Source organism: Poecilia reticulata, chromosome 19 (genome assembly GCF_904066995.2).
Source record: "Poecilia reticulata chromosome 19, P_reticulata-male-v2, whole genome shotgun sequence".
NCBI classification, from domain to species: Eukaryota; Metazoa; Chordata; class Actinopteri; order Cyprinodontiformes; family Poeciliidae; genus Poecilia; species Poecilia reticulata.
In genome coordinates, this window is record NC_088848.1 from 15,378,153 (window position 1) to 15,403,225 (window position 25,073).

Here is a 25,073-nt window from a genome sequence, read left to right on the forward strand (position 1 = left end):
TTAAGAGAGACTAGCATGATGTTATGAGAAAGATGCTGTATTTTGGCTAAAGTTGGGTTTTAATTTGTCTAAATAATTAAAATTAGCTGGACAGTTAATTGAGCAAACGAGAATAGAGTCTTGAAAATGTCAAAGTTGAAAAGTTGGTTCATGCTGCACATAGAAAAAATAAAATAAAACAAAAACTTCTTCAATGTTTGTACTTGAACATTAAAATAGGTTATTTCTGACATTAGTCTTGAGCAGTCTGAATTTCCGAATTGTAAGCTGTGTAGCAACCAGGGGGTTTGATTCTGTCATTTGGATTTTCCCCTTCCCCCGTTTCCTCTCCAGGTAACGTGATGCACCTGGTGTCCAGCGGCGTGCAGCATCACCTCATCAGTCAGCCTGCACAGCTCACTGTCCAGACCACAACGGCCACACACGCCGCAAACACGCCTGTCGCTAATCCCGCAGCAAACAAGCTGCCGCACAACGCCTCACCCCAAGGTATTTCACCTTTGATCTCCTGTTAATTTAACCCAAGACGTAGAAGTTGGTCCTGAAGTTGGGAATTCTCCCCGTTTCTTTTCAGTGCCCTCCACCACGGTGAGCAGCCCTGGAGTCGTGAAGATTGTTGTGCGCCAGGCAGCAGGCAAGGAGGGTGGGCCTGTGCCCACACTGGCAGTTGCCCCTTCCCCACGTCTTGCTCCCCAGGCTCCGCCCCCTTCCCTGCACCCTCACACCAACACCGCCCCTGTCCGGAGCACGGCTCTCCTGCAGATTGCCCCACGCGCCCCTGGACCTGGTCCCGGCCCCGCTACGGCTCACTACACTATAGCCCCCCTCAGACCTCCGAGCTCCACCCCAAACCAGCCCCAACCCCCCCGGCCAGTCCTCAAAGTAGTGCAGCCGCCCCCCTGCAGCATAGAGCAGCCAGGTGAGACAACATGCTAAGAAGATCTGTTTTCCTGAGCTGCTGCAAGCTTCCCTGGATCCACATTTCCTGCAGATGTTCCCTTCCCAGCAAGCCTGTTGCAGTTTTGTACTTAATCTGTCAGCCTGCCTTGTTTGATGTTGCCAGAACAGTGAGCAGGTTGCTTGCAGGCCCTTAAAATGCCTGAATTTCAAATTAAATGTTTTCAACACTTGGAAACTGCTGGATTTCTATATAAAGTCCTTGAAAGTACTTGATAGTCAAACTGCACAGTTTGAGCAGCGATGTAACAAATCGATGTAACAAATCGTTACATCGTTTTGTTACATCGATGTAACAAAACATTGATGTTTTGTTACATCAATGTTTTGATTTAAAGTAATGATTGATTTAAAGTCTTAATTTGGAAAACGTCATTTAAGTTACATATTTAAAGATAATAAAAAGACAAAAAAAAATTCTAACTGTCTGAAGTTAAATCAGATTAAACGTTTGTTGTTTTAGGTTTACCAGAGTTATTTCTATCTGCTAAATCCTAGAAAACTTAAACTGATAGTTTTTATTTTTTATTTATATATATATATTTTTTGTAACTTTCTTTGTGCAGGAAGGTAATTAACCTTAACACCATTTGTTTGGGTTGTTTTAGTGTAATGAATATGAATTATTCCTAATGGCCCAATGACTTCAAATAAAATGTTGGCTTATATTTTATAGATTAAACATCGTCAGTGAAACTAGAGGATTTTTCAGGTGCATAAGGTGTGTGAGGGATACCTTTCAAAACAACATTTTGATATATTTTAGTTTGCCTAGAATACTATCACAAGATTAATAGTAGCAGTAATAAATTTATATAATATAAAAGTGAATTAAGACAGATTTGTTTTTAGTTCATTTGTGTTGTTTTAAAACACAATGTCTGCTGCTGGAAAAGTTTGAAAACTTCCCCTAAAAATGCTTGAAAAGTTCCTGAATTTTGCTGCGGGAAAATCGTACGAATCCTGTGTGACGTTCCAAAGATTCACAGAAGTAGAGTTTGTATTTTCTAGGTTATTAGCCATAGATTAAGTGTTTCTCTGCCTTCTTCTCCATCCTATCCGTAGCTCCAACCGTGGTTGCTGCATCACCTTCTGTGGCCAACCCCTCAGCAGCACCTCGAGACAGCAGTAGCAGCAACCAACCTCCGGTAAAGTCGAAGCTCAGTGGGAGTGCGAAGACCAACCCCCCACGCAGGAGGGCACCCCGCCCGCCTCTACGCTCTCCTTTCCATGTGGTGAGCGGCTTCTATATCTTTAAATTCAATCTTACTCCAGAACTACAATCTGATGCTCTGTAGATTGTCTTTGTTTCTAGTCTTGATTTCTGCAAAAATAAAGCATGCATGTGAAAGAAATACCTCCTGATGGCATGTTAGATTCCTGTGGGTGCACCTCATTTGGGTCATTTATCAGACTGCAGTCTGATTCTGCTCTAGGATCATGTTTTTTTTTTTTTGACATTCCTGCTCACGATCATATGACTTTCTGTGGTTTAACAGTCATGGTTGACTGATGAGATGAAACGGCAGAGAGACAGTCGGCTTGACTTCATCTTCCGAGTCAATGAGCGCCACTGTGGGGCGACGCCGGTGTTCGGCCGTGAGGTTTTAGACTTTCTGACGTTCCTCCCCGGCCCTCATCCGTCACCGGCGGCTCTGAAGGCGGAGGGGGAGTGGAGCCGCTCGGGCCACAGCAGCTGTCTGCTCACGCAGCAGCAGGACCGCTGGTTCCAGAGCCCTGCGTTAAGAGAAGCCATTCACACCCCTGATCAAAGGGTGGAGCTCCTCAGCCATATAATCGACAGGTAGACATTAACAGATGCATATAAAGCTAATAAAGCAGGGAGATTTGTTTGTTAATGCTTTCCTTTTTTCTCTACGTTTAGGTTTGTGTTTGTGATCCCTCCTGTGGAGGCTCCTCTGATCTCCATGCACTGCTGCCATCCTCCTCCATCTCTGAGCCACAAGCAGGCGGTGTTCGCCTCCACGCTGGCAGGTCAGGTCGCTCCATTAACCCGCAGCCTCCACCGCATCCATTGCAACATGAGGACTCAGTTTCCTGACCTGAGGCTCATACAGTACGACTGCGGTGAGTTCCAGAAGGAGTGCTTTCCGTAAAGAGTGGGGGAGAGGCGAGTCTAACGGCCATCTGAATCGTTGGTCTTTGCAGCTTATCCACAGTTTTCCACATGTTGTATATCTAAATCATTGCAGGATTTTTATTTGTAGAGACGGGTAAACAATATGTTGAAATATGTTAATCAGAGTCCAAGAATCAAATCAACCTTTCTTTTCAAATGTTTATTGCTGCACTGACTTGTCTATATAAGTTCATGTAGCACATTTCCACCACTTTTGCTTTACAAGCTAAAATCCAAATTAAATAAAAACGCTAACAATGATGTTGCTAATAGACAAAAACAGCTGTAAAAACAAATATCTTTTGGTGTAAAAGAATGTCTTTAGTAGAGATAAAACTATGCCATAGAGGTCTCACTAACTTTTCTTTTTAGATGAATCTTTTTAATAGAATTTTTTAGTATTTAGTTCATTAATATTAAATAACATTTTTCTGATCCCTAGATTTAAATGATAGACTACTGTTCAGTATAATTTCTGTAGACAAAACAATTCGCCAAAATCTTAACAGATCTAAAACGTGTTTTTCAAAAAGTGTTGTTCAAAGCACTCGAGCGCCGCATAAATGCAGCTGGCTTTTCTTTGTAGCATAGAGAGTTCACACAGTACGTAAATTGTATTTATATAGCACTTTTCTCTGTAGTAAAAAACGGTAAAAGCATCATAAACATCAAAACATGGCAGGCCAAAAATGTTTTACAAAAAAAAAGGGTCTTAAGTTCCTTCTTAAAAGCACCAATAGGATATTTTACCTCATGGACAAACAGTCACCCATTCATCTTTCATATTATGTTCAGGATCACACCTTGGTCCAAACAGCACTTTGGTATTCTCCTAGGTTCTGTTTTCTCTAACGTGTGTCCTCTGCATGCAGGTAAGCTTCAGACTCTGCACACTCTGCTGCGAAAGCTGAAGTCTGGAGGCCACCGAGTGCTGATCTTCACTCAGATGACGCGCATGTTGGACGTCCTCGAGCAGTTCCTCAACTACCACGGACACATTTACCTCCGTCTGGACGGCAGCACCCGCGTGGAGCAGAGACAGGTTTGGCAAATGTTTCCATTTAAACTCCTGCTAATGACTGAAATATTGTTCTGAAAAGAAGACTGAGTGACAATGAAACGCTAAACAGTTCTTGGAAGCACTTTCATTAGCCGTTTTTATATCTGCTACATGAGTAAATGTGGCATTTTGACATGTCTGATTGTCACCGTTTCTCACGCCTTCTTCTGCAGGCCCTCATGGAGCGCTTCAACGCAGACCGACGCATCTTCTGCTTCATTTTGTCAACCCGCAGCGGGGGCGTTGGGGTCAATCTGACCGGGGCTGATACTGTAGTTTTCTACGACAGCGACTGGAATCCCACCATGGACGCTCAGGCGCAAGACCGCTGCCACAGAATCGGCCAGACCCGAGACGTCCACATCTACAGGTGGTGCATTTAACTGATTAATTAAATCTGTTTGTCCACAAAAAGCCTGAATTAACAAAAAAAAAAAAGACTGATAATTTAACTTTTAAGTCATAGTTGTCCTGTACGATTTAACTGCTGAACAAATTCATGTTAATGTTACCCAAATTGTTTTTCCAACAGTTTTAATTTTTCTGCTTTTTCAGACTAATCAGTGAGCGAACGGTAGAGGAAAACATTTTAAAGAAAGCCAACCAGAAGAGGATGCTGGGAGATATGGCGATCGAGGGAGGAAACTTCACTACTGCCTTCTTCAAAGAGGTACCAACATCCATCCATGTTTGAGAAGGTGTTGATGAAAAATGAAAGTCTGTAATCAGCTAAATGATTCCTTTCTTTCAGCAAACCATCAGGGAGCTGTTTGATGTCAACGATGGGGAGAAGAGGGAGGTGGCTGTGGAGCTGTCCGTCCCTCAGGCTGAGGAAGAGGAGGGTGTCAACAAACAGAGCACCACCATCCTGGAACAGGTGAGCTTTTATCCCATCGTCTCCCAGCAATACCTTAGGTCCTCATCTCGTCGCTGCTCAACACATCCCATTGCTTTACGATCGGTCTAGGCGCTGTGCCGAGCCGAGGATGAGGAGGACATCGTGGCGGCTTCGCAGGCCAAAGCGGAGCAGGTGGCCGAGCTGGCAGAGTTCAACGAGAACATCCCCTTGGACGACGGAGGAGAGCAGGAAGAAGTGGAGGAGCTGTCCAAAGCCGAACAGGAAATCGCTGCTCTAGTGGAACAGGTGACTGATGAAGCGGTTCTGGGTTTCCAGATGTTGATCCGGTTCTGTTCGGCTGTCCGCTCACATCTCTCCTGCCTGTCTGCAGCTCACTCCCATTGAACGCTACGCCATGAACTTCCTGGAAGCTTCTTTGGAAGACGTCTGCAAGGAGGAGCTGAAGCAAGCAGAAGTAACTTCTCACTCTAAATTCTCTCGTCGTGTTTTACTGAAGAATTGTTGGAGGGAAAATATCTGGATAAGATGAGAAGCAGATTTGTTTTCCCTCCGAGTTCTACACTCGCTCAAGACAAATATGTGAATTTTATGTTTTTAGTGGCTGATTAATAAACATTTTCTTAATATTTAATCAGCCATCTGCTCTTAACTTTAACTGATCATTGCTGAGAGATTTTTGATGAACTGGAGCTGCAGCGAGAATTTGGCTGGTGCAACTCCAGAAATAATTATGAGCAACCAGCTATAAAAATCCTGTTTTCTGATCAACAAATGTCTCATTTTTACACTGAATAAAGAGTAAACACAGGTTAACATGTTGTAGACAAGAGCTTCTTCCATCTCTCTGCTTCCTCTGACTTCACTTTTAAACACTGATACTTGAAATACTTCAGCTGAAGTCTTCGCTCAGAGAGAACTGCACTCCGATGAGGCGTAGGTGTGGAAAATTCACTGAGCAGAAAAAGATCCAAGTTTTCTGTCAGGGCTGAGCATGCTGAAAATTGCGCATCTGATAGCACAATATGAGTGAAACAACATTGAAACAATGTCAGGCAGAGACATTGAATCTACATTGAAATGGAATTGAAAGTGGTCAGTGATTTACATGTTGACTCAACTTTAGCGTTTCAACCGTAACTGATTATATCAATGTTTATTCAACCATCATTTGAACGTGGATCTGCATGCATATTTGGGTTGATTTTATATTGAATGAAAGCTAAGGATTTATGTACATCTTTTCGTCTGATAGGTCTACATCATAACATACCGCTAAAAGTTTCTTCGCTGGTGTTAAACACACCATTTTATTGGCAGATGATGGGTATCATGGGTATGTTGTTCAAAATTCTTACATTAACATATTCCCAAAAATGTGTGTACAAAAGGTTAAAAATGACAAAATGGCATTGATATAACATTTTATTTAAGAAAAGAGAGATGGATCTTTAAACATTTGACTCCTTTTTGACTGTCAGAACAGAGTCCATGAGCTTAAGCTTTGTACTATATGAACCAGGGAACCAGTACAAGTTGGGCTAAACCCAGTTTGACTTTTGTTAGAATCACTTTGGTTCCTTGTGATGCCTTCCTCCCATTCTGGCACATAATGAAGCCACTACTTGACAGATATGCTATAGTCCACGACAGTCAGCTTTGGGTCAAACTGCAGAGCAACAGCTAAAAAACAAAGGGTGAGGAAGGCACCAGTTAGAAAGATGATAAACATTTGAAAAGTTCTGAAAGACATTGAAATATTAAATGGTGTACTGGTTATAGGTCTGAGAACAAACAAACCGTTAAATTAATAAGGACATGCTAATGAATATTCATCTATTTATCTTAATGTTAGTTGTCATACAATTACATTTACCCATCAAGCTGCAGTATAGTGTAGCATTTATGATACTGCATTCATGTTAAAATGAGGGAATCAATATTTAAAATAAAGGGGTGTTTATCAGAAAACCTAAAGATAACTCTGGGAGGATCAGGGTTCATTTAACACACCAGAGACAGAAAAATAGCGCAAAAGGTGATTTGTACTGTAGTTGGAAAATTTACAATTTATTCAGGATAAACTTCCATCAAATAACTGGTTCAATCTTCCATTAACCACAAACATTTCCAACAAGTTAATAATTAAATTCATTCAAAAATGTCAATATGCTGATAAAGACCCAGCACAAGTAGCAATAGTCCAGTTCTGTTTAACCAATTATCAAGAATCAGACTGAATCAGTCGTTAGCAGGTTTAGATCAGTGTTTCACCTGCCTTACATGTTTCAGGTGTTTTCCTTCTGCCACACCTGGATTGAATCTTTGGGTGATTAACAGCCTTCTGCAGTTCTTGATGGCTGCAGAAGAGATTATGCAATTATCTGAATCAGCTGTTTTGGTATAGAGGCGCATCTAAGCATGTCCCGAAGCACATCCTAATAAAAAATTTAAAACAAGTGATTTGAAATTATTTAAAGTCCATCTGCAGCAGCCAGCCTTACACTTCCTTGTCCACCGCATGCTCTCCCAGACCAAACAATAGGCCCCATCCTATTTTTAAAAACTCAAATCCCACAAAATCTCACAGGATTTCATACTTAGGCCTAGAGTGGTGGGTAGGATGAAAATAATACAAAAGGAGACGTGACCTCAATTATTAAGAATATCTGGTTTGCACCAAAATAACCAAGATTAATATAGGCACAAAACAATGCAGTTATTTTTCAATAAACACTTTTAAGATCAAAGTAATATTGAAAAACTTGCCATAAAAGTGCTCAAAGTGGAATTCAGTTCAGAAGCCGGTTGCACACAAGCCAGCAGCAAAGTGGCTGGTTGGGGCAAACCACTAGGGTAAACGGGGAGGCGGACCGTTCCACTCCTTGTAGATGTTTTTGTGTCAACACATTATGCACAGTCAGTAATAATATTTATAGACAAGTAGGAAATTGTACAGAAAGGAATCACAACCCACTATTCTCTACATATAGTGCTTAATTTGAAACATGATTAACCCCCCACCTAGTAATAAAATGTTTTGACCCAGAGCTGAAGGAGGGGATAGGGAAGGGAAGGGGGGTGTAAAGAGGGGGAGGTTGGGAGGAGACGGGTGAAGGGGGGAGGGAATGAAAAGTGGGGAAGGTTTGGAGGGGAGGGGGGTGTAGGAGGGGATGAGGAGGAGGTGAGGAGGGGTGCAACAAACGGTATACTTGGATTCAAAATTGATTAGACACTGGTCCTCAAGGCAAGATGACTTGCATGTTTTCAGTTCAGCAAAACCCTGTCAATCAGCCATCAATTAAAATCATGTGTGCCTAATTATGGACATGCCTAAAACTTGCAGGTCAGTGTGCTTGGAGGACCAGTGATGAAAAACGCTGGATTAGACGCTGGCTTTTTAACTATTAGAATTTGACCAGAAAACAACATTGATTCAATGACATATTTTCAACATTAGTTAATTGGCTAGAATTGATGGTTTGATGGTTGATCCACCATCAGTCATCAACCTTAACCATAAATTCAACCTTTGGGATCATAATTCAACATTGAACTAACATCTTTTGCAAACAAGCCAGCAGCAAAGTGACTGTGTGGTTGGGACATCCCACTCATGTAAATAATGGATGTGGACTGCTCCACTCCTTGTAGTAAGTTGTAGATGTTTTTGTTTCAACACAATATGCACAGATAGTAAGAAAATGTACAGAAATTTTAAAGTATGTATCAGACATTGGCATTTCATTCATTAGATTTCAACCATAAAACAACATTGATTCAATGACACATTTTCAACATTGGGTTCTTGGCTAGAGCTGGATGATTGTTTGATGGTTGATCCACCGTTAATTATGTTGACCTCAACCAAAAATCAACCATTCTGATTATAATTCAACGTTTAATTACCATCTTGTGCTATCTGAGGCTAAAGCAATACTTTTATCAAAGTCTATAATTATGGCACCAGAAATAAACATTGTAAATACATCATTCTCCATATAATATGTTCAAGCTTGACTTTTTGAATTGAATAACTAAAATAAATTACTTCCTAATGATGATATAGTTTATCTGTATTTTAAATGTTTGCATTCATATAAAAGAATTGGATCAAAATAACTTAAGAAATTAATTTATTCTGAACATTTACTGAAATCAAAAACTAAACGGTGAATTCTTCTCTTGTGTTTTAGGAGCAGGTGGAAGCTGCCAGGAAGGGTCTGGACCAAGCCAAGGAGGAGGGACTAATGCTCCACCCTACATCAGATGAAGATGACGATGACTTCATGTCAACGCCTGTTTCTACTGAACCTGCTCAGCAAGCTCCTGCTCGCCGCGGACGCAAACCCAAGGACAAGACCCTGACCTCCACGCGGACCAGCGGTCGACTTCGCGGAGCTTCGCCTGAAACCGAACTTGAACCGCCGAGAGAAGTGCCTGAAAGACTCCGTAGCGGTGTGAGAGGACGAGGAGCTGCCAAAGACACCACCCCCGTCAAAACGTCCACATCCACCAGGCTTCAAGACTCCAAGTCTTTCAAAGGCTCGTCTCCCGCCAGAGATCACCAGACTGTGAAAACGAGGATTCAGCCCAGCCGTTCCCATCCCAGTCTATTGCCTTCCCCTTCTACGAGCTCTCCTCCTGGAGGGAAGCAGCAGGGTGCCGGAGAGTCCGATTCCAAAAGCTCCAAAGCAGCCAGAGAGGATAAGGAAGACGAGAAAGAAAGGAGAATGTCTGAGTCTTCATTAGACTCCAGCTTTGGAGCAGAACATCTGACCAAAGATGATGATGGGCACATGTCTCCTCCCTCCACAAGCTCCAGATCGCCTCGCAAGCGCCAGTCGGCAGATGGCGAGGTGCTCCGGGGCCTGGTGGACGATTCCCCATTAGCTAAAGTCTTGCGGAAACTTCCAGGAAGGCTCGTCACGGTGGTGGAGGAGAAGGAGCCGCGAAGGAGGAGAAGGAGAGGAAGCGAAGCTGGAGTCTCCTCAGAGGAGGTGGCAGTGCAGGAACACCACACTGGATTTACCGACGAGCAAAGCAAGGACAACATTTCCCAGAGCCCCAATGAAAAGACTAAACTCACTGTGGACAGATCCCCCCAGGAGACCGACTCCAGCCAAAGTCTGACTGTCCACCCTCAGCCTGTCAGAGGTTACCCTCCATACTCCCCACCGCACCTTTCTCCTGACATGCCAGTGCTGCGGAACCTTCCTGTGCGACGCAGACTGGAGACCGAATCCCGCATGGCTGCTCAGCTGGGTGAACAGCAGCAGCTTCAGGGTCGAGGAAGAGGAGCGCCCCAGACCAAGAAATCTGAGACAGAGTCCAGCATCAACTGCCTTGGGACGCCTTGTAAAAGAAAGAGAGGTCGGCCCCCCAAGATCCCCACTGCTCTACCTGAACCTGAAACCAGAGTGACTCCCTCGCCTTCCTCCCCTAGCGAGGACAAGAGCCCCCCTCTGTCCCCAAAACGGAGGAGGGGTCGTCCCCGTAAAGACTCCACAGTCATTTCAGATTCTGTTTGTGAAGTGCAAAGCTCCAGTGTACCACAAACCGAAAGCAGAGTCCCCTCGGCCTCCCCAACCACAGTTGTTCCCAACACAGTTACAACAGTGTCTGAGTCCACCAGAGCCAACGAAACACCAACAGAGACTTCAAATTCAGCACAGCCCTCTGATGAAAATAAAGTTGAAACATCCATATTTGATTCTCCTCCGATTCAGGTACCAGCCGAACCAGCAACAGTTCCTGCTTCTCCTGCCACATCAACTCCAGTTCAGAGTCTCCTCCCATCAACTCTAGTTTCCGCCCCGGAGGCCACAAGTCCCACCTCACCTCCATCAGTCTTGGCAGGATCTCCAACCATTGTTGTTTCTACAGTTGCTTCAGAACCAACCTCTTCCCCTGTCCCTGCACCTTTGGAACCAACAGAACCGGACTCTCCTAGATCCCCTGCAGATGATGCAGCTTCAAACGCTAGCCCTCTATCTGCCGCAACAGTCCAAACACTTGAACCTTCATTGGAGCCTGATAAAACAGAAAGTGTCAACACAACAGATGACTCGCACACAACTACAATTTCTGCTCCACAGGAGGACTCTGCTGCACCTCCAGAACCAGCTGTTACCTCGACTCCACATGGAGGTCAGGAGGTTGCAAAGGCGACTTCAGAAACACTTCCAGGTGCAGCGCAAATGCCTCAGGCCAACCAATCAAACGGCACAATTCCAGAAGAAACCGAGCAAAGAACCTCACCAAACTCAAACATGTCTGATGAGTCTCCTGCAACAGTTACTCCGTCTGCTGAAGACGATACTCCGTCACCAAAGACTGAAGAGACTGCAGCCCTGATCCAGTCAGTTTCCACACCACCACTGACTGAACCGACTTCAGAGGCTCGGGTAGCGCCAGAACATGAAAGTTCTACAGAAGCATCTGCCGAGCCAAACCCTGAAGATACCTCTGACGCAACGTCTGCTGAGACGAACACGTTTGCAGAAACTTGTTTACCTTCAATAGAGGAAGTCAGTGCAACGTCCTCTACCACTGCAGCAGCAGCTGAGAGAATGATGGAAATCTCATCATCAGAAAGTCCTTCAGAGATTAGATCCACATCAACCTCTACAGCCATGGAAGCAGTCCAAATATCAGCTGCCACCTCTGATTCATCTCCTTCGGTTTCCACGACCCAAACCGCTGCAGCCATTTCCCCAGTGGAAGAACCGTCCGCATCCACCGATGCTTTTGAAGAGACTCCCACTGAGACACCTCTCCAGACGGACCCAACCGCTGAGAAATCAGCTACAATAATAGTTTCTAGGGAGACTAAACTAGACTATGAAGTAGAAATAGTTGCAGATGCTATGAAGGATGAAGCAGAGTCCTGTAAGGAGGAGAAGAGCTGTACACCACCGCCTAAGAGGAGAAAGATGGAAACTTCCTCTGACCCAGGAAAGGAAAAAGAGGAACCAAAAGCTGCTCCTCTGAAAGATAGAGATGGGAAAGAAGCGGAGCAGGAAGCTGCTGAAGATCAGAAACTTTCCAAGAAGAAGAGATCCATCAGCCGTGAGAGCAGCCAGGAATCGGTGCGTTCCTCTTCTCCATCGTCTGGGAGCTCTTCATCGACCCTCACTAGACACGCTCACCACAAGAAGACCTACGAGAACAGACATCCTGGCAAGAAGAGGCGAACAGACGCATCTGAGGGAGGGCCGGACGAAAAGGAGGAAGATGAAGAAGAGACTAAGAATGAAGGCGTGACGGCTGCTTCTCGCAGGAGACGGTCTGGGTCTTCCTCTTCCTCCTCCGACTCTGACAGCAGTGAGAGCAGGACCCGACTTACCCGATCCGCCAAGCGCCGCCTTCAGGATGAGGAGAAGGAAGTGGGCAACAAGGAGAGTAAGGGCGTGAAAAATACACACAGCTCTGACAAAAACGCATCAAACAATGCCACCGCATCCACTGGGGGGGAGTCAGGAAGCGACACTTCTTCTGTCAGGATGACCAAGAAGTCCACGGAACCTCAGCCGCCACAGGATAGCAAAGCACAGACAAACAGCGCCCCCTTGTTGCCGCCCGAGCCGGAGGTTTTAGGGAAGCGCTGCTCAGCCCTGAATGCGGCTGCCAAGCTTCTGGCCATGAAAGGCAGAGTGGACACTCCTGGTCACACGCCGCGGAAAGATTCAGCAGCCAAAGCTGCTGCTTCCACTTCCGACAAAAACCAAAAGCCTAAAGTCCCGGCCTCTCCTCAAAGTAACTCCGTGAATCCGAATAACAACAAGAACAAAAGCGGCAAACTTTCATCGCCAGATCAGGCGAGCCGCCCCGCTTCCCGCTCCACCAGGCAGTGTCCCGGTCAGCTGGTTCCGCCGCTGGAGGTGGAGTACAAGAGGCCCAAACCCGAAGAGAAGGACGGCAAGAAGTTGTCGAGAGGGAAGGAAGGCGAAGGCCACAGCGCCTGCAGCAGCATGAGCAGCGACTGCGAGGGCGAATGCGGCGGGCGGAGCAGCCGGAGCCGCAGCAGCAGCAACAGCAGCCAGCGCACCCGCAGCATCAGCTCCCAGAACACGGAGCGCAGAGGCTCCCGGGCCGCGTCCTCGGGCAGCGAGCGGGACAGTGACAGGAGGGAGAGGCGGAAGGACAGCAGGAAGTGCCAGGAGGTAACGAGCAGCCCGGGAGCAGAGGGGATGCCGGACAGGGTGCTGCGGAGCGTCGCCGCGCTCGCAGCGGTGCAGGCGCGCTCTCCGGCCGCGAGCACCCGCTCCTCCTCCAATCAACAACGCAACAAGACATGACCAGAGTGCCAAAGATTTACAAAAAAGAGTTACAAGCAGAAACGAGAGCATGTCACAATCTCTAGGGCTGCTGTGCAGGGAGCGCGTGCTGCACGAAGCAGACGCCTCCCTGCCTCCCTTTCTGAACCGACCCGGTCCCCCCTCACTTCCGGGTGGTGCCTGCTGGAGAGGGGGGAGGCGCAGGGATGCTGGACTGACGACGGAGGAGGTGCAGCGGATTAATTCACCTCCAGGGACGAAAGGTGCAAGGTTAAACACTTAAAGTACTGTAATTATTGAAGACTGGAAGTCAGAGGTGGGACTTTACAGCGCCCTCTGTTGGGGGGGGTTTCACATAGAAATTAATTTGTCCAACATTTATTTACACCCTGAAGTGACCCGTTTATTGTAACTTGGAGGTTTGAGAACAACTGCTTCTGCAACTTCCACCAACTCTTTCTTTTGATAAGTTATGCATATTTTTATGATTTCTTCCAGGGTGTTAGGAAGAGAGCAGGTCTGTCAGAGCGCTGGATAACCCCCTCACTACCCCATGTTACCCCCCACCCAGTCAGTTCTGTTCATTGGATTAATTTGCACATTAAGAGAAGATAATGTGGCTTTTTCAGCACGTTTTGGTGTTTCACATGAACTGGGTTAATCGGTCCTTAGTATCTTGCAGTGTGTATCTACAGTTTGAAAAATGTACTGATTGAACAGTTAACGCTAAAGTCTTGTATTTATACTGAATAAAGGGGGTAAGTGTTTTTGTGAAGAGTGCCTGTTGGGCCTGATGGTTTCCCGACCTCAGACCGCCTTGTTGAAGCTCCTGGCGTGGAGCGCTCCAGCTTCTCGTTAAAAAAAAAATACTCGAAACATATGATCATCATCATCAGCGCTAACAGGTTTCTTATCACCCTGACATCACTCCGTTCATGTAAGAGGAAATATATGTGAATAAAATGAGCGGTACAGCTCCAGATGACGGTAAAATTTAATTTTGATATCTGTCGGGAACGGGTGATTCCTGGTGATGGTCTTACTTTTGGTTCGTCTTTGTTTGTTGCATTCCTTTGATCCCTTGTTATTCCACCTTGTTTTACTTGAAGATTAAGACAATTGCAGTTGAATAAAAAGACCAAAAATTGCTGCTTTTGTGAGTTTTTGGTGAGGATGATTAAAGAAAAAAAAAACTGAGTAGTATAACTTTATTTAAAAACATTCATGCAACCTTTATCAGATGTAATATTACACAGTAGGAACTTTTTTTTCTTCTACTTAGTGGACCTTTCCCAACAGATTAAGCATTTACCTCAGTCACCGATATCAGCCCAACTTTTAATGAGTTGCTAGAAAATGTGAGCCGAATTTCATCTGAAGCAGCTCCTCCCCCACTTGCTGCTGGATGAAATAAGGCAACTATTTCTCATCTCACAAGGACAAACCTGGCTTTTTTCTTTTTGGAAATATTTCCCGTCATAAAACAATAGGGAGCAATTAATTCATGATATATATTTTTATAGATGCAGTGGGTTTTGATACCGGCTCATGCCAAGGACAGAATCATCACGATCCCACAAACTGAAGGGGGAAAAAAAAAAGAAGTAACCAGTTGAAGCAGGAGAACAGCTGTGATGCAAAGACTGAATTAAAACACAAAAGGTGATTTTAAAAACTCAACTCCATCCCTTCTTAACAGCGTTAGTGCATAACATAATGTTCCCAGGCCCATGTAAAGAAGAAGGCACAGTTTTAAAGACTTTCCTCATTTGTATTTGCCGCAGAAGCTTGCGCAACGTTCCGATCATTTATACAAGCTTCTTGGACTAAAGTGTTAACGTCTTTATAAGAGCTTCTTACACCGGGGACCGGAAAAAAAAACAACCTATTTACACTCGTTACACGAAAGCAGTTTGATAGAGTTAAAAAACAAAACAAACAAAAACACAAACAAATGTAAATCTGCAACATTACATTATGTACAATTATATTAGTCTCTTCTGTAAGGCTATAAAAATTGTTTTTAAGGTCTCTAATTTCATGCAAGAGGCGTAACAAGAATCAACAGTTTTTTCCTGAGAACAGCATAATCGGTGTCAGGGGGGCTTAAATACTGCAGTGTGCCTTGCTCAAGGTCACTTATAGTTCCTCTTTTTGTTTTCCCCTTCTGCACGGAGGAGGTGCAGCTGAAGTAACAGTGAAGGCGGCCTCCCGAGTCGTGGAAAGAGAGACCGACAAAAACCTGCAGCACAAAACGGCAGGCGAGATTGATGCACGAGCGCGTCGCTCCCCTCGGGACGTAAATGAGGATGGACCGCTGTGTTGAGAGGAAGACGAGGACGTGAAGAGGGTGCAGGAGGGAGGTGTGGACACGCAGACTAAATTTGCCCGTGCTTCCTTGTGGGCTTGATGAGTTGATGCTTTTACGCGACGTGGTTTGAGCCTGGCGTCGCTAGGCGAAGGAGGCGACCACTGTGCAGACTATGATGAGGATGAGGATGGCCAAACAGATGGCAATCCAGAACTTTTTCTGCAGTGGAAAGAGAAGCAAAGAAAACAGGATTATAACCCTTAAACTTTCATGTTCATATAAAACTGATCTTGCAAAATGTATCAAAACTGTAACGTTGAACACATTACAGAGATGTTGACATTTGAATTTCTTTAGCAGAGACAGATTTTATGAGATGGGAAAATAGAGGGAGCTAAATACAGGGAAACTGTTCATTCATAATGTTCTGGAATAATACCCAGGGAAATCCGCAGTGCTTTACAGGACAAAACCAAGTAAAGTAAACGAGGGAAGGTAAAAAAGGGAAGCTTAATATGTCGCATACTTAAAACTATTGCATAAAAACTATGCAGATTTTAAAGCCGGTTTAAATTTAAGCTTCGGTCTTCCACTTCCGTCATTAGAGCAGAAATATTTGTGGGTTTTTTGAAGACGATGAATGTTCAACTTTTGGACATTTGTGTTTTCATAGGTAGACCTGAAACCAGGCGGGTGGAAAGCGGACCGCGTTTACCTTGCGGGCTCTGCTCTGATACGTGACGGCTTGGTCTAGGTTGTCCTTCGCTTTCTCCACGTAGTTCGAAGACTGGTTGATGTTGTTTTCAATCCTGTTCACCATTTCCCCCTGGAGGCGACAGAAGGCGTCAGAATCAGACCTTCCTCAAGAGAAGGCTGGAGGTTCGTCGTCGCTGCGGTTTACCTGGGCCTCCACCTCCATGGCGAGGTACTGGAACATTTCGTGCAGATCCCTGATGCTCCGCTCCAGCTTGAGGATCTCGTCGTGTCTGGACTCGATCTCATTCAGGGCCTGCTTCGTGGCCTGAGCGTCGATGAGGATCTGGACAGCAGAGAGGTTTGCGTTTCTGTCTCGTATTTTGGCAGACAGGAAATCCTCACTCTAAGCTACGGCGACGGCAAAACGCTACAGCCGATTCAACCACAGATGTTCATGTTGGGTTGTTATGTGAAAGACCAACTCAAAGGGATGCAAAACTTTAAAAAGTAACACTTCAGCAGTTTCTTTGCAAATAACTTGAATACATGCATATGTATTTATCCATATTGACTCTGATTAAGCCGTCACAGTAAATTAATCACATGATCAATTAAAATGAGCTCAATTTGCATTCTGATAATTGATATTTTCAGCTATTTCGGTTGCGTGCGTTTTTATTTTCACAAAATTAAACTTTATTGGTTTTTGAGAGGATGAACTTGCATCATTATGGTCTCAAAACAACAGTGTTAATGTTTATTGCAATAATTTCTGAGACCATTTCTGGTCCAGTAATATTTGTTATTGTGACTGGCCCAACTCTGATACTTGTCAAGGCCTCAGGAAGAAAGCGATCTCGGCAGACGAGACCAAACGCAGTGATGCCGCGTTTAACCTTTCCAGCTTGACAATAACCGTAAACGTCCAGCCAGAGAAACAACGGAAAGGTTTATGCAAGCGTTTCCATACAAAAGAACGGCCAAGTCAAAGTCTAGATTTAAATCCGATTGAGAGTCTGTTGTAATAAATGAATGAAAGGTTTTCATTTTATTTGCAACTAAACGTCCCTCATTTCTCATCCAATTCTCATGTAGGACACCTTTGTGTTGGTCTGTGGCATAAAAACCCCTAAGAGAAGCAGAGAGATTTGTGGTTTAGGGGTTGAATACTTCAGGATATTTAATCTGGTCTAATTGGGGTTTTCTTACCAAATCTGGTCCAGTTTTAAGGAAGAGAAAAAAAGAAATCAAACCCGTCAACCTGACTGACAGCAGCTAATCTGTGTTTCCACGGTTACCGCCCATTTCCCTTCCAGAGGACTCACGTTCTGAGTGAAAACATCCGTCTGGCCGCTTTCGAGCATCGAGTCCAGCTCCTCGTCGGTCACGTTGGCGCCAGCTGAAATCGGAGGGTGAAGCAGATCAGAGTTTGGAACGATAACAGAGCTGCATGCAGGTCATCGTGGACGCCTGAGGAATTTCAGAGCCGCTCCCGTTAAAACCTGCATGAGGAGCCGCCGACGTCCGGCTTGGGGTTCAGGACTCTTCAGGAAGCTGCGACTCTTTCACAGCCACTTTCAACGCAGCTGGCACACAGAGTACTGCTTCAAGCGTGTGTGTGTGTGTGAACAGATTGTGTGAAGTTATAAAGTCATGGGACATGAGTTTGTTTAACTGGAACCGATCATCGTTGATACGTCAGACTTTTCTGAGACAAACTGAGCAACAAAACTCAGAAGTTCAACAATTGTTCATTTTGTGTTTACTGTAAGAGGGGCTCGTCTGCCTCCAGTTCAGAGAAATTCTGATCAATCATCCCTGAAGCTCAATATTTTGCTTCATTCGTGGCAATACAAGATCAGTAGATTTGCAACGCAACACCAACCTTCGCAGATGAAAGAAAACACAACGTCTGCAGCTCGTTGTGTACAAAAACGGTTTAGATTGGTTTACCAAAGTTGGGAAGAATCTGCAGCTTTTCATGTCGTATCATACACAATTATTACTTTTTTTTTTTACACTATACATGTTTGAGAGCAGAAAGAACAACATGACTTGTAATTGAGTCTGTGTGAACAACGCTGAGAACATATTACTCTGACCAATATGTCAATATTAGTAAGAAAAGCTCATGTATTGATTTTGTTTAGTTTTCTAAAAAATGGACAGATCAGGACGGCAATCTGTGCTCTTGTGAGTAAAAATATAGAGCTACATTTCCACATTAAAGTTAATCAGGGCTGTGTTTATAAATGCATCGCATCCATGTTTATCATAAGCAGATTCTCATCCGCAACTCAATTGTTCTTTATCCTGAATGAGGCCACTGAACGTGCGAGGGCTCCGATTTGCAAGCCTTCGTCATCTTGAATTCCCAGAAGCAAAGTTCAGATGAAGAAACAGAAACAGAAACGAACACGATTGTTGCATCATCTGGGAGAGTTAAGAAATGTCACCAGCAGCTCCGTCAACTTCAAAACCTCACCCTCTCCTTTTTAAACTTTAATATTAGCATTTTTCCAAATTTGCATTAATGTGACGCGTATAGATGTTAATCGGTTGTAGATGTTAAAACCGATGAGACGAAGGAGTCTGGCGATGACCGTCATGGTGACCCGGCAGCAACTGAGCCAAAGAGGAAGTGAACCTTGATTTTTTTTTTTTTTCCCCAGACAGAATAAAACCACAGATACAAACTGTAGAAAGAAAAACTGAGCTTGGTGGACTCACTGATCTTCAGCTGGCGCTGTATTCGCTCCACGTTCCGGTCTCTGTACTGGGACTGGATGGTGTTGCAGTGGCCCATCAGCTCCACGAACTCCTTCGACAGAACGCCGTGCTGAGGAAAGAGACGCGAACCAGTTCAAGTCGGGGGAAACGAGCAGCAACGTCGCTCTTCTGAAGAGAGTCTAATTAAACAGCTGCCGCTCTAAAACTTATGGGGTGAAAAAGTTCATTTATTTCAGAAGTCTTCTGCATCCTAGCATGTCAAGGGAAAGTTGAGTGGAAGGAAAAAGTGTGGTAATGTTCTGTGGTCTTCTTGTCAAATGATTTTTTTTTTATTTTTCTATTTGGAAATCAGTTTCTCAAACATTATAACGGAAGATTCGGTGGGGGGAAAAAAGTGTAAAAAGCAGGCTATTTTAGTATGCTGTATTCTAGTCCATGCATTTGTTCTTGTGGCCTTTTCTCAAACATAGAGCCTCCAGAAAAAAAAAAAGGAAAAAAAAAAGTTTCTCTGTTCAGACACTACCTGAGTGCGCTGCATCCGAATGTTGATTGGAATATATTTTCCATCGTCGTCTCCCTTTTTAGGCTCGATACCTGTAGGGGGAAAAAAAAAAGTGTCGACGGTTTAAATCCGACAGGCCGGAGACCAAAAACATCCGCTTGAAGCCAGCACTCACTCTTCAGCTTCCTCTGGATCTGACCCGCCAACGTTTTGATCTCGTCTCGAAGAGTTTGGAGCTCTTTCTTCATACCTGGCCGAGGATTCGGAGGAGGATAAGTACCGGTGTGATTATTCTATCTAAACATGCATCAAATGTGATCCTGGGGAAGAGTTCAGCTCAAGTAAAGAGAAAACATTTTATTAAGACCAGAGTTTCATTCTTCGCCTCGGTCCGTTTAGAGCAGCCGAAGCGAATGTGGATAAAAACACGTACTCTCCTCTGGCAGCGCCACGCCCAGCACGGTTTTCTGCTTGTTCTCCAGTTCGGCGACCATCCTCTTGAGAGCGTGCAGGCACTGGTGAATATCTTGCACCTGCAACACAAGAGATACTGTTTTTTTTTCTTCTTCTTGCATTTCAGACAGTGGTTTTGGTAAACAACTTAAAATGCTTTATAAATCGCTGTCGTTGTCTTCCCCTCCCATCCACCACTGACCCAGTTTATATTGCTTTTAAAAGAGATTTAAATTCATTAATGAAAGGAAACGTCGTCTCCGTTTGAGGATTTTTTTTTTTTTACAGCAGTTCTTAGTTTGTACGAAACCTTATCAGGAAACATATGCCGAGGTCTTCAAAGTAACATTTTGACAGCTGCATCGTTGTAGTGCAGTTTCCTACAAGAAAAGCACGGATCAGTAATGGGCAGAAAAGTGAGACTAGCATGACAAAATGAGGGCCGACACCTGAGCAACGGGGCTGTTCAACTGAGCGCTTCCAGTTGCAGACGCAGTTATAAGACGTCGTTTCCTACCGTGGTGAACGACAGGCGGACTGGGTTCACTGAGAGCTCTTATAAGTCACTCAGTAGGGTGCTGGTTTGTTAGATTTCCAAGCTACTGCACCGGTAGTTACTGCAGTTCTCCTCAGTGAATGATATAATTACTGCAAGAACTAATAAGTTGTCAAGAAAGGCTCAGTTATTGTTCAGTGATTTAAACCTTTGATGGTACATTTATTGACGTTGGTGAATATGATTAGTAAGACATTTATCAGAATAATAAAACTGCATTATTATAGTCCAGGACAGGTGCCATTAGTTTTCCTTTTTTGCTTTTATTTGCCAATAGATGACATTTGCTAGCTCCTCCTCAGTGGACGGCTGTTTATCATAATAACAGAACAGGAGTTTGTCACAGCAGATGGTGACCCTGCTTGGTCATGTTGGTTGGTAATTTCACTCAAACTGCCATGTAAAACACAGAAAACGCCTCCATTTTTTGTTTTTAAATGACTTTTATGGCCACTTGCTTTTCTCTCACTAAGATCTTTTGAACTGAAACCAAAAATCCTCATCCGTGGCTTCGATCAGAGGAGACGGATTACTAAGGCCTAACATGTTGTCAAAACAACCAGTCTGTGCGATGTTTAAGCCCATTTAAACCCCTGGCACCGATTTTAACACTTTCAGAAACTGGATGCTGCGTCCTTTGAAGGACAGTGCGTGAATTATTACGACAAAAGTCACATTTCTCTCTTTTCATGCTTTTTGCTTGATTAGTAATAACGCTCCTGGACTCACAATCACCTCAAAAAACATGTTATGTTCATAGTTTTGAGTTATCGTTGCCCATTTTTATACTTAGCAATACAGCCAATCATCATTCTGATTCTTTTAGTGTCATTACAAATCTAATGCATATTAATACAACTAAAGCTATGGAGCAGCTGTACGGCATGTAGTCGTCTCGCGTTTGTTTTATAGTCACAACAAAGACAAAACTAAATGTTTCCAGACTGGAAAACCTCCGTTATCAGATGTGATGGGAACCCAGACAAGCTAGACGAAAGCAACTAAAGTATGTCATAAAGCAGATATGAAATGCAAACTCTTCCCAACTGTTACCATGGTAACAGCAAACTGGAAAGTTTGTCATCCATTGGTCAACAGAAACTGAAAGTGTTTGACATCACAAATGGCTCCTCATTTCCAGGCTGGAAAAATGTTGTAATGTACTTTGGTGAAGCACAATATAGAGGGTTTAACTGAGATATGGGAAATAAGACTAAAATTAGATTTTTTTTAATTTTTTTATTACTTTTTATAACTTAAACGGAGCATATTCATAACAAATGTAATCTCGAGCCACTTAACATGCAAATCCAAGTTAAATAAAGAAAGATGCACTAAATTCAACCCAACCACGCAGCCGGGTTTACATTCAATTACAATTTAATCCTAGTTATAATGAAGTCGCATTCAGTTTATTATGCCAGCTGGAATAAACACAAAGTTTTGCCGTCAAAGGCAACCGGGTCAACTGCAGTGAGTCACCAACTCTGCAGCAACACCTCCTGCTTATTCAAACTTCCCTAAGTTTATTCTGGAACTGAACAATGTACTCCTGAAACTGCAAATGCAGCAAAAACTTTAGCTTGGATGTACAACAACCAGACTTTCTTTGGCCAAAACTTAGTTCAGTTTTTCTATGAAGTCTGAGCGTCGTCGTCTTTCTAAGCGTTGTTGGACATAAATGAGAGAAATCTTCTGCAGGTCATTTGATAGAGGTTTTAGTTATGAATCCAGTATAAAATCCTATTTAACCCTAAACAAAAAAAAAAAAAAGATTTTTTTTCCAACACATCTGCAAAAAAAAAATCTAGATTTCCCACAATTTTTTCAAAATTTTTACTGCAACCCAAAAACTTTGGGTTTCAGTGACTTTCTCAGCCTTCCTTGATGATATAGTGTGTGGCCGATACAGCGATTAATAAAAAGTCACACTTAACGTCACATATTAGCACAAAATACCATAAAAATGCTTTACAAATATTTCTAAATTAGCGCCACAAAATCTGTGATTTTGGTTGTTAAAAAAAAAAAATCCTGAATGGTCTGATTAGTGTGAAAAGACGTTCAAATTTTATTTCATTTAAATTTAAGAAACACTTACTGAATGCTGAAACGCACAGATATTTATTGATATTTTAATAGCTGAACTGGTTTATTCATTACATTCTGGCACTACTGGCCCTTTAAGAGCGTTCAGGTTTTTGATATGGCCCAAAATGAAAATGAGTTTCACACCCCTGCTGTAAATGAAGGGTCCTACTTTTCAACCTACACACACTATCGTAGTCATTTCCAAAACTCTTTCAATTAAAAAAAAAAATCCCTTTAAATAATTTGGATAACATATTTAGGGATGTTTCAAGTCATCTGGATGAGGTTTCGCACCTCCACTCAGCTGGTCTCACCTTTTTGAAGAAAGTCTCATTGTCCTTGTCATCTTTCGCTGAAGATGTTCCAGTCATCAGAGCTTTGCTTTCGTCGTCGTCATCTGAAGCGTCGGCTTTCTGTAGGAGAATTAAAAACAGATCCACAGAGACATGAGTCCCCTGCTAGAGTTCACTGACTTTGTGCCGCTTCCCCAGCAGCCCTGCCCAGGCTGATCCCGGCCTCACACATCCTAACGGAAGCTCTCAATACAGCGCCGCCCTGCTTCCCAAATTACTCAAAAACAGCCATTAAACACAACTGTTTTGACACCATAACCCGTGTTGTCATTTTAATAAAAGTTGTCACCGCAGACAGGAGCTTAAAGTCGCTCCTCGACTACACCATTAACTTTTCTTTTTAGCAGGTTAGCACGCTAATGTTAGCCGCTAACTTTGAAACTCACGCTTCCTAATTCTTTTGTTCGGTCCCGCATTTTTCCGAAAGAAGTTCACAATCCGACGTTGAAACCCGCTGCAACTCGACGCCGAAAAGAAACAATAGCTGGTCCCGATGATGAAACTCCCGAAATGTTTCCTCTTCTGTCATTCAACAAGTAATTTACAGTGGTTCACTTCTTCTTCTGCGGCCAACACAGCAGCCACCAACTCTTGGACGCCGTCGTGTGGCAGATGCTGTTATCAGATAAAACACATTGTTGCGGTTCATATTCTTCTTCTTCTTCTTCTTTTCTATTATGGCGGATTGCAAGCAACTTTAAGGTGCATACCGCCACCTACTGTGCATGAGTGTGTAGCAGCATTTCTCTACCTCTTTTTAAATTCTATTTATTAATCTTGTGTTTTTAAGAAATGTAAACAGTGCTTTCCTTAGTCTATAAATATCTTTTATATTTCCTTCATTTCCTAATATTCCTTTGAGACTCCATTCTTGTCCTGTCTTTTTGACTATTCTTTTTAAATATTCCCTTTCGGTTTCATATATTCTACAGTTCATTAATACGTGTTCTACGTTTTCTTTCTCTCCACATCCTTGCGGTTCATATTAAACGCTTTGATTTTTAATATGTTGACACTTTACTGCAGCCGTGGTCAGACTAGCCAAAGAGAGGCCTTGGGTTAGAGTAAAATTATTACAATAGCAGAATAACAGCAGAGCAGAATAGAAAAGAATGGCTTTTAATGTCATTCTATGTACAACGAGAGTAAAAGCAACTCTTCTAGGCAGGGGTGAAAGTGTGAAAGTAGTTTTAAGTTCTTGAGGGTACCATGACAATTATATATATATATATATATATATATATATATATATATATATATATATATATATATATATATATATATATATATATATATATATATATATATATAAAAAAAATTCCCTTCTCACCCTCCGCGGGTGGTCTGTTTCATCCTCTGAGCTCGGGTCCTCTACCAGAGGCCTGGGAGCTTGAGGGTTCTGCGCAGTATCTTGGCTGTGCCTAGAACTGCACATTTCTGGACTGAGATGTCTGATGTTGTTCCTGGGATCTGTTTGAGCCACTGCTCCAGTTTGGGGGTGACTGCCCCGAGGGCCCCGATGACCACAGGCACCACTGTGGTCTTCACCTTCCAGGTCTTTTCCAGTTCCTCCCTGAGGCCCTGGTATTTCTCCAATTTCTCATGCTCCTTTTTCCTGATGTTGTAATCACTTGGTATTGCTACATCCACCACAACGGCTTTCCTCTGTTCTTTATCCACCACCACAATGTCCGGTTGGTTCGCCATTACCATCTTGTCTGTCTGGATCTGGAAGTCCCACAGGATCTTAGCTCGGTCATTCTCCACCACTTTTGGGGGTGTTCCCCACTTTGATCTTGGGGCTTCCAGTCCATATTCTGCACAGATGTTCCTGTACACTATGCCCGCCACTTGGTTATGTCGTTCCATGTACGCTTTCCCTGCCAGCATCTTGCACCCTGCTATTATGTGCTGGACTGTCTCAGGGGCCTCCTTGCACAACCTACACCTTGGGTCTTGTCTGGTGTGGTAGATCTGAGCCTCTATTGCTCTGGTGTTTAGGGCCTGTTCCTGGGCGGCCAGGATGAGAGCCTCTGTGCTGTCCTTGAGTCCAGCTTTCTCCAGCCATTGGTAGGTTTTCCTGACATCA

The 25,073-nt window shown here is 43.6% G+C and overlaps 2 protein-coding genes across 2 annotated transcripts in view; one reads left to right on the forward strand and one right to left on the reverse strand.

Moving 5' to 3' along the window:
* Positions 1–14,440, forward strand: part of srcap (Snf2-related CREBBP activator protein) — a 40,199-nt gene extending 25,759 nt beyond the window's left edge. The window contains exons 22-33 of the mRNA XM_008437456.3: positions 334–489; positions 575–919; positions 2,023–2,192; positions 2,457–2,761; positions 2,843–3,045; positions 3,970–4,139; positions 4,331–4,527; positions 4,713–4,827; positions 4,909–5,034; positions 5,125–5,301; positions 5,387–5,470; positions 9,210–14,440. Coding sequence (XP_008435678.2) covers positions 334–489; positions 575–919; positions 2,023–2,192; positions 2,457–2,761; positions 2,843–3,045; positions 3,970–4,139; positions 4,331–4,527; positions 4,713–4,827; positions 4,909–5,034; positions 5,125–5,301; positions 5,387–5,470; positions 9,210–13,313 — 6,152 coding nt within the window. The 3' untranslated portion in view covers positions 13,314–14,440. The remainder of the gene's footprint in view (positions 1–333; positions 490–574; positions 920–2,022; positions 2,193–2,456; positions 2,762–2,842; positions 3,046–3,969; positions 4,140–4,330; positions 4,528–4,712; positions 4,828–4,908; positions 5,035–5,124; positions 5,302–5,386; positions 5,471–9,209) is intronic.
* Positions 14,441–14,486: 46 nt separating this feature from the next.
* Positions 14,487–23,590, reverse strand: stx4 (syntaxin 4). Its single transcript, XM_008437457.3, has 10 exons — positions 23,371–23,590; positions 22,946–23,044; positions 19,965–20,064; positions 19,707–19,781; positions 19,553–19,623; positions 19,030–19,138; positions 17,625–17,698; positions 16,505–16,642; positions 16,319–16,429; positions 14,487–15,822 (listed from the first exon to the last, which is right to left on the reverse strand). The coding sequence occupies exons 1-10, from the start codon at positions 23,398–23,400 to the stop codon at positions 15,745–15,747; spliced, it is 885 nt and encodes a 294-aa protein (XP_008435679.1). The 5' UTR covers positions 23,401–23,590; the 3' UTR covers positions 14,487–15,744.
* Positions 23,591–25,073: the final 1,483 nt, after the last annotated feature.